The sequence below is a fragment of the Erythranthe guttata genome, chromosome 14, assembly GCF_056151865.1.
Source record: "Erythranthe guttata isolate IM_541 chromosome 14, IM_541, whole genome shotgun sequence".
NCBI lineage: Eukaryota > Viridiplantae > Streptophyta > Magnoliopsida > Lamiales > Phrymaceae > Erythranthe > Erythranthe guttata.
The window spans coordinates 10,038,780-10,048,765 of NC_142546.1; the positions used below are offsets into that span (position 1 = coordinate 10,038,780).

Below are 9,986 nucleotides of genomic sequence, written 5' to 3' on the forward strand. Positions count from 1 at the left end.
AGGGTAATGAATGCGTATGCGATTAGCACATCAATTCGATCGTGGACTTCAAGGAGAATTTCCTAATATATGCTTGAATATCATCCCAACATTTCTTCTCCCCCCTTCCTTTTTTTTTTTTTTTTTTTTTTGAATTCGAACTATTTTTCTTCTCCTCCCCTTTGATATGATGTTCAAGCAAACATTAGGAGGGCAACCTCCTTAAGAATCCACATAACTTTTAAATAGAAGTCAGAGATGCATATGCGGTAGCATAATTCTCCCAATAGAGGTATGATCTTTGAGATGAATGAGATCATAGTCATTGATCACTCCCGATAGAGGGGGCAGCACACTTCTATCATGGTTATCTGTGGAAACAAAAATTAATTCACAAAAAACTAACACACAAACAATTAGTCAAGATGAACCTCCAATCATTCCTAGTCCAAAAACAATGATGTCACATTTGTAGGTGACACATATAATGTCCGATTAAAAAAATTCAAGTGCAATCCGGACACAAACATTAATTGCACTTATCATAGAAAATTCAGTTTTGCACATGGCAAATTCCAAGCGCTTTACGCAAGGAATCAAACCTAAGGAAATCGAGGGGCTTTGTAAAAATATCAGCTAATTGATTGTCTGTGGACACATAATCTATAGTCACACGTTTCTGCTCAACTAATTGCCTGATGAAATGGTGTCGAAGATCTATGTGTTTGGTTCTAGAATGCTGGACAGGGTTTTTTGAGATATTTATGGCACTTTCATTATCACAGAATATATGAAGGAGTTTTTCATGAAAGCCATAGTCATTTAACATATGTTGCATCCAAAGAAGTTGAGTGCAACAACTACCTGCAGCTATATACTCAGATTCAGCTGTTGATAAAGAGATGCAGTTTTGTTTCTTACTGTACCAAGATACTAGGTTGTTTCCCATGTAGAAACAGCCTCCAGTAGTACTTTTTCTGTCATCCACATCTCCTGCCCAGTCAGCATCACTGTATCCTGCAAGACAAGTATTAGTATCTTTGGAGTACCATATCCCTAGTTCAAGAGTTCCACTCACGTATCGTATGATGCGTTTGACTGCACTTAAGTGACTTTCTTTAGGATTTGATTGGTACCTAGCACATACTCCTACACTGAAACAAATGTCAGGTCTACTGGCAGTAAGATAAAGCAAACTTCCAATCATACTCCTGTATAATGTGGGATCCACGTCTGTGCCCTCACAGTCGCGTCCCAACTTTTCAGTAGGACTCATTGGGGTTTTTAGAGGATTTGCATTATCTAACCCAAATTTACTTACCAGATTCTTGGCATACTTGCTTTGTGTCATGAAAATTGTAACACCCCACGTTTTCAAAACACGATAATTTCTAAACAATAAATCTCTCGCCACTTAAATACTAATTTTTGCTAATGATAGGGCTATACATGAATTATTATGTGCGGGATTATTAGATATCGAATTTTATACATGACCTTATGTGCATATGTGTTTTCGGATGAATTATACATGCATGCTAGGACTTAGCATAATTACCATAATACATAATATATATGTATGTATATGTGTGCCGTATATGTGTGTGTATTTTTAGGGGAGGATTATTAAATAATTACAAAATAAATAAATGATAATCCTAAGCAAAGCCTAACCCCTATTAAGACCAATCCTACACTCCATCTCAAGCATGCCTATTTAGAAGGCCAAGAGTCTCCTTCTCTCCCCCTCATTTCGGCTGCATCAAACCCCCCTCTCTCTTCCTTGTCTCCTTCCTTCTTCAAACCACCGAAACCACCATTGTCATCAGCTCCACCAAGCTCGAACCACTCCCTAAATCAGCAAGATTTTTCTCAAGCCAAAGATGAGAATTCCCTATCTCACCCTTGCACTTGAATACTCCAAGAATACTATAAATACATGGTGCCCTTTCACTAGTGAAAACACCTCTCACATTGAAATTTATATCGTGTCCTTCCATATCAAAGTAGCTTGGTTGAATCTCAATGCTTGAAGAGGTTCCCTAGAACCTTCCCCTTTTAAGCTAGCTTTTATTCCTTTCTATTTTTGAGGTAAGGAACCGAAATCCTTGCTGCAAATGGAGGTATCAAGTATCAAGAACAAAATTTCGAAATTAATTAAAAGACACCCCTAATTCTTGTTTTATGTTGTTCTTGCATTTAATGTTTCCTTTTTGTTAGTTCATATGATTTTATGTTATTGCATGTATGATCAGAGGTCTTAAATGGTAGATTTGAGTTGATGGATTTCAAAGAAATTTCAGTTATTTCGGAAATTGTGAAGAAAATTAAATTGGGAAAAGTTTTGGGGTTGCATGTGTAAATCTGCATACTTTTGGGCCAGATCTGTAATTTGTGAGAAGTCAGACTCATATGAGTTTTCAAGATTGGTTTTTGACATTTATTGAACGGAAATTTCAGATTTAAGAAAGTTTTGCAAGAAAAAGTAATTTTTGAACTCCTAGTGGTCTTGCATGTGTGGATCTAAAGGTTTTGTGGTGAAAAATAGAATTTTCCAAGTTGTTGCATAAATCAAGTTTTTAGTTTCATTTTTCTGCATATATTGAACAAAGATTTCGGATTTTTGGCGGTTGTTTATGAAAAAATGGATTTTGAAATTGTAGTATGGATGCATGTGTAATCCGAAAGATTTTTGGGGCAAATCTGCAATTTTTGAGAAGTTAATTTTGAATGGCTTTCCAAATCTGTTTTTTTTCAACACTTATTAAAAGACAATGTCAGTTTCTAAAAAATTTTGTAAGAAAAAGGATTTTTGGGAACTTCTAAGGGTCATGCATGTATAGATCTAGAGAGTCTAGGGTGAAATATGTAATTTTCGAAAAATCTGCATAAAATAACTTCTAGCTAAATTTTTCTGCATTAATCTAAATTTCAGAGGAGTTAAGGGTGGAATTTCATGAAAATATGGATTAGGAACTTTTAGGTTAATTGCATGTGTGAGTTTTTGAAACTTTTGGGGTCAAAACTGTAATTTCCAGAAATTTAGGGGCATTGTGCTGAATACCCGAAATCTTCTAAGCTAATATGTTTTCTTGATCCTAAATTTGTTAGTAAAGAAATTTTGGGATTTAGTAGCTTAAGGAAAATGTAGGAATTACATGGATCTTTACTAGTCTTGTTGGGAATTATGGTTATATGTGGGTAAACATTCATGAATGCATAATTCGATGTGTGATGATAGTTAATCTCTTGTGTAGTATGTGGTTGTTTGTCACTTGATTGATATTTGTGATGTCTTGTGGAGTTTTAAATTTCTTATGGGTTGTTGTGGAATATTGATACCTTTATGTACTCAACCGGAATTCTAAATACTTCGACCGTGCCACTTTTGAAATTGAATAAAATAAATTGGGGAGATTAATGAAATACTTAGAAAGGATGAGAAAGGATACGGGGGGCCGGTATTCCAACCATAGATACTACAGTTGGGTGGTTTGATTCCACCGAAAACGGGCTCAGAATAATCTTCTTATGTTCTAAGTAAAGAAGTTAATTTCTCATCGGATCCGATAAAATGAAAAAGCTTTCTTATGTACACGAATTTCGAATGCTAGAAATGTGCATCATACTTAACTTCATTTCACTTGTGTGGCTATAATATAATATATGTAGTACGACTATATTTTCAAGTCTCGGTATCTTTCGAGATCCTTACTGAGCTTTGTTACCTCATATAGATATTCTCCGTTTGCAGGTATTAGTACTACTCACTCCACCGGATTGGACTAGTCGACGGTTCGAGAAGCCGACTCCGGGTTTTTGGCTCGTATGGAGGATCTACTTATATTGCTTGTAGTACTATCTTTTGTGTATATTGTCCTTAGTAGGGGTGGACATTCGGGTCGGGTCGGGTTATTCGGGTTATTCGGGTCGGGTTATTCGGGTTTTTTGCAAAAAAAAAATTACCCGAACCCGACCCGAGATAACCGGGTACCCGGCAACCGGGTACCCGGTTATTTCGGGTCGGGTTCGGGTCGGGTTCGGGTTTTGCTATTTTCCTCTTTTTTTTTTTTTTTTTTTCTTTTTTTTTTTTAAGGTATAAATATATATATATAGAAATATACATATACATATACTGATATACATATATATATATATATATATATATATATATATATATATATATATATATATATAGACAGATACATACACTGATATACATATATATATTTATATATATATATAGACATATACTGATATACATATATATATATATATATATATATATATATATATATATATATATATATATATATATATATATATACACAGACACACAGACATATACATATATATACATACAAACATAGACATATATATATATATATATAGTATGTATTACAGACATATATATATATATATATATATATATATATATATATATATATATATATATATATATATATATATATATATATATATATATATATATATATATATATCTTTATATATATATATAAAAAAAAAAAAAAAAATTTTTTTTTTTAAACCGGGTACCCGATCGGGTACCCGGGTAGAATTTCTATTACCCGGACCCGACCCGGTTTGGGATCACCGGGTACCCGAACCCGGGAAAAACCCGGCTACGTAAAAAATTACCCGATCCGGTCGGGTAATACCCGACCGGGTCGGGTTATACCCGAATAACCCGACCCGAATGCCCACCCCTAGTCCTTAGGACAATTACTATTTCCGTAGTAGCCCATGTGTATTATTATCCGTGGTAAAGGAGGCTAATTCCTCCGAATATGGGCCCCTTTTTGTTAAACTATGGTCCATTTATGTAGAATTAATATGTTGTTTTAATTATGGACTCTAACCTTTTATTACTATGTTTTATCAAGGTGACACCACTTATAGTCTATATTACGGATTAATCGAGTAGTTAGACATATGCTCCTCCATCCCACTAAATTACTTCGTCGAAAATTATTCCGAAGCCAACCCCGTCCTTAAGTCTTAGGTCATGAGAAAAATCGGTTCGCTAAACCTTGGAGTCCACCCATATATCTAAATACTTACATAATACACTTAAAGCTTCCGTGCATGGCAAACCCTCTCGGTTTGCTATACGATTATTAGGGGGTGTCACAGACATGGTATCAGAGCAAAATTTGTAGAAACTTTATACGAGCACCGAACCGGAATTCGGAACCCTCGAAGCGTGAAGACTCGGTCTGTCCGGTAATTATGTGCTTACTTGTGTTTTATATTTTTCTGTTGATCTAAAATTTTTGCAACACACACTAAGACATGACAGGAAGACAATCTCGGAGCACCGCCGCCACAAATAATCTCCCAGACACCGCTAACGTTATTCTCGGTCTCTCCAACCTTATCAGCGAGCAAGCGCAAAATCATCACAATCAAATTCAACAACTCCTTCAAAGCCGACAAACCCCACCTACACCTCAACCAAATCCCCGAAGTCTATACGAACGTTTTCTTCGCATGAAACCCTCTGAGTTTCACGGTTATCCCGACCCGGTCGTAGCTGAAGAATGGATCACATCTTTGGAGGTAATCTTTGACTACATGCAAATGGATGACCGTGAACGAGTGCACTGTGCCCTCTTTTTACTTTGTAACGAAGCTCGGAACTGGTGGGAGGGAGCTAAGGAAGGTGTTGAACTCGAGAACTTGTCATGGGAGTCATTCAAGGTTCAATTCTTCGAGAAATACTTTTCCAAGGACGTTCGGGCCAACAAACTCAAGGAATTCTTGGAACTCCGCCAAGGGGATCTCACCATGACCGAATACGTTCGGTTATTTAAACGAGGATGCTTGTACGCCCCATTCATCGCCAAGGACGTTGAGGAAAAGAAAAATCACTTCACAAGGGGTTTACAACCCGAAATTCGAAGGGATATCCGCATGTCCGACGCCACCACTTTTCGCCAAATGGTGGACAAGGCACTAACGGCTGCTCAAGACGAAAATGAAATTAAACAAGGGAAACGGCCCCAGCCACCCACACCACGACCATGGAAGAAGGCCAACTTTGGAAATCACAAATTCAAAGGAAAGAAGGTCCAAAATTCAAACCCTAAACCCGTAGCACCAACTACCAAGCCAACTTGCTCGAACTGCGGAAAGGCTCACTTTGGGATCTGCGTAAAGGATACCGAGTTGTGTTTTCGGTGCAAAAAGCCCAGCCATAAGGCGAGAGACTGCCCCAACGCTCAAACTCGAGTCCCAGGCCGCGCGTTTGCCATGACCCGAGAACAAGTGCGTCAAGATCCGACGATGATCGCAGGTAGCGTTCTTATTCTTGGAGAACCCGTGTATGCTTTGGTTGATTCTGGTTCTACACATTCCTTTATTTCCACCAATGTGTGCGTACGTCTTGGCCTAATACCGACTCAAGTAAGCCACGAATATCGCATCTCCATGCCCTCGGGCGAAGAAATGATCACTGACAAAGTAGTGAAGGATTGTCCTATTCTAATTCAATCCCAACCCATGAGGTTCGATCTCATCGTCTTAACAATCGAGAACTTTGACCTCATAATGGGGATGGATTGGCTGACCAAGTTCAAAGCCCAAATCAACTGCGCCCTAAGGACCGTAAGCTTTTCTCTCCCAAATCACACCCTCTTAGAGTTTCGAAGCGACACCAAGACTCTAATTCCCATAATATCCGCAATCAAAGCCACCAAACTCATCAACAAGGGACATATCGGCTATCTAGTAGACCTTCTAGAGACTAGCTCAAAACCTCAACCGGTGATGTCTGAACTTCCCGTTGTTCAAGAATTTCCCGACGTCTTCCCCGACGACCTACCCGGGCTACCGCCTGATCGCGAAATTGAATTCGAAATTCATCTTATTCCGGGAACAGAACCAATCTCAAAGGCTCTGTACCGTATGGCTCCTGTGGAACTCAAAGAATTGAAGAATCAAGTTCAAGAATTACTCGATAAGGGTTACATCCGCCCCAATCACTCCCCATGGGGAGCCCCAGTACTATTCGTTAAGAAGAAAGACGGATCTTTCCGCCTTTGCATCGACTATCGAGAGCTGAATAAGGTACCATAAAGAATAAATATCCGCTACCCCGCATCGACGATCTCTTTGACCAACTCCAAGGGTCATCCGTCTTCTCCAAAATCGACCTTCGGTCAGGTTACCACCAGCTTAAAGTCAAAGAAACTGATATTCCTAAGACTGCTTTCCGAACTCGATACGGCCACTACGAATTCGTAGTAATGCCGTTTGGATTAACTAACACCCCAGCCGCTTTTATGGACCTTATGAACCGAGTTTTTCATCAGTACCTCGACAAGTTTGTCGTCTTCTTTATCGATGATATTCTTATATACTCCAAAACCCAAGAAGAACATACCTCCCAATTACGAATAATACTCCAAACACTCCGAGAGCATCAACTCTACGCCAAGTTCAGTAAATGTGAATTTTGGCTATCCCGAGTCACTTTCCTTGGCCACATCATCTCTGCCGAAGGACTTTCCATTGACCCCGGAAAAATAGAAGCAATCTCAACCTGGCCCACTCCAAAGAATGTAAGGGAGATACGAAGTTTCCTTGGTTTAGCCGGATACTATCGCAAATTCGTTCAAGATTTTTCAAAAATCGCATCACCCCTCACTCAACTCACGAAAAAATGAGTCAATTACCAATGGACCCCAGACCGCGAGGCTAGTTTCCAAGAACTAAAGAAACGTTTGGCCACCGCTCCAATTCTTTCACTACCAGACGGATCCGGAAAGTTTGTAATTTATAGCGACGCATCCAAACTCGGACTAGGTGCTGTACTTATGCAAAACGGAAAAGTGATAGCCTACGCGTCCCGCCAGCTCAAGGAATACGAGAAGAACTACCCAACTCATGATCTAGAGCTCGCAGCAGTAGTCTTTGCACTTAAAATCTTGCGTCACTACCTCTATGGCGATAAGTGCACCGTTTACACCGATCACAAAAGCCTGAAGTATTTCTTCACACAGAAGGAATTAAACATGAGGCAGCGAAGATGGCTCGATCTGGTTAAAGATTATGACTGCGAATTCCTATACCACCCCGGGAAGGCGAATGCTGTGGCAGATGCCCTTAGTCGGAAGTCGATAAACGCCCTAGTGGTTGAATCAGATTTTCGAGACCGCGTGAGGACAACTCAAGATCAAGACCCCCAACTTCGGAAATTTCGCACAAATCTCGAAGCAAACCCTAATTTCCGAGTTTCCAAAGACGGATTTCTCCAATTCCAAAACCGCACTTGCATTCCCGACGATGCCGAAATTAAATGACTCATCTTAGCCGAGGCACATCAGACCACATATACATGTCATCCCGGATCAACCAAAATGTACCATGACTTGAAGAAACTATATTGGTGGCCGGGAATGAAGAAAGACATAGCTCGATTTGTTGCCCAATGCCTCACCTGCCAACAAATCAAGACTGAACACCAACGACCCGGAGGATTACTACAACCAAATCAAATCCCCGAGTGGAAATGGGAAGTGATAACAATGGACTTTGTTCAAGGATTTCCAAGGACCCAGCACGGATCCGACTCTATTTGGGTAATCATAGACCGGCTAACCAAATCGGCCCATTTTCTTCCAATCCGCAAGACGTTTAGCTTAGATAAACTCGCAGAACTCTATATGCGAGAAATCGTTCGACTCCATGGTATTCCGACGGCTATCATTTCGGATCGAGACCCACGGTTCACTTCAAAATTCTGGAAAAGTTTGCAAGGAACTCTTGGAACCAAATTATCTTTCAGCACTGCCTTTCATCCCCAAACCGATGGCCAGTCAGAACGTACGATCAAAACCCTTGAGGACCTACTTCGAGCCTGTATACTCGACTTTGGAGGCAACTGGGAATCTCGGCTACCGTTGATCGAATTTGCGTATAATAATAGCTTCCAATCATCAATCGGAATGGCATCGTACGAAGCACTTTACGGACGCAAATGCAGATCTCCCCTCTACTGGGATGAAGTTGGAGAGAGAAAACTTCTCGGACCCGACTTAGTTCAACAAACGGTGAACCTAGTTCGAGACATCCGAGAAAATATGCGAGTTGCCCAAAACCGACAACAAAGCTACGCTAATAATAGAAGACGAGATTTGGAATTCGAAGTCGGTGGGTTGGTATTCCTAAAAGTAGCCCCTTTTAAAGGAATTTTGCGATTTGGAAATCGTGGCAAACTATCTCCGCGTTATATCGGACCGTTTGAAATACTCGAGAGGATAGGCAGCCGCGCTTACCGCCTAGCACTTCCACCTAATCTATCCCGAATTCATAACGTATTCCACGTCTCCATGCTTCGCAAATACATTTCCAGTCCCGAACACGTCCTCAAAGCTGAACCTATTGAGCTAAATCCTAACCTCTCATACGAAGAAAAACCCCTCCGAATTCCCGACTCCAAAACCAAGACACTTCGAAACCGCGAGATTCACCTAGTCAAAGTACAGTGGCACAACCACACCCCCGAAGAAGCTACATGGAAACGCGAATCAGAAATGAGAAGTCTCTATCCCGAATTATTCGGGACATGTAACAAATTTTGGGGACAAAATATTTTTTTAGGGGGGAAGATTGTAACACCCGACGTTTTCAAAACACGATAATTTCTAAACAATAAATCTCTCGCCACTTAAATACTAATTTTTGCTAATGATAGGGCTATACATGAATTATTATGTGCCGGATTATTAGATATCGAATTTTATACGTGACCTTATGTGCATATGTGTTTTCGGGTGAATTATACATGCATGCTAGGACTTAGCATAATTACCATAATACATAATATATATGTATATATATGTGTGCCGTATATGTGTGTGTATTTTTAGGGGAGGATTATTAAATAATTACAAAATAAATAAATGATAATCCTAAGCCTAGCCTAACCCCTATTAAGACCAATCTTACACTCCATCTCAAGCATGCCTATTTAGAAGGCCAAG

The 9,986-nt window shown here is 39.6% G+C and overlaps 1 protein-coding gene and 1 pseudogene across 1 annotated transcript; one reads left to right on the forward strand and one right to left on the reverse strand.

Moving 5' to 3' along the window:
* Positions 1–231: 231 nt before the first annotated feature.
* On the reverse strand, positions 232–1,255 carry LOC148765162 (secreted RxLR effector protein 161 pseudogene; annotated as a pseudogene).
* A 4,037-nt stretch (positions 1,256–5,292) lies between these two features.
* LOC105973331 (uncharacterized) lies at positions 5,293–7,077 on the forward strand. Its single transcript, XM_012998352.2, has one exon. The coding sequence runs from the start codon at positions 5,293–5,295 to the stop codon at positions 7,075–7,077; it is 1,785 nt and encodes a 594-aa protein (XP_012853806.2).
* Positions 7,078–9,986: the final 2,909 nt, after the last annotated feature.

Bases quoted from the DNA above. Each gene is read 5' to 3' on its own strand.
- LOC105973331 (XM_012998352.2), top strand. From the start codon at position 5,293: ATGACAGGAAGACAATCTCGGAGCACCGCCGCCACAAATAATCTCCCA.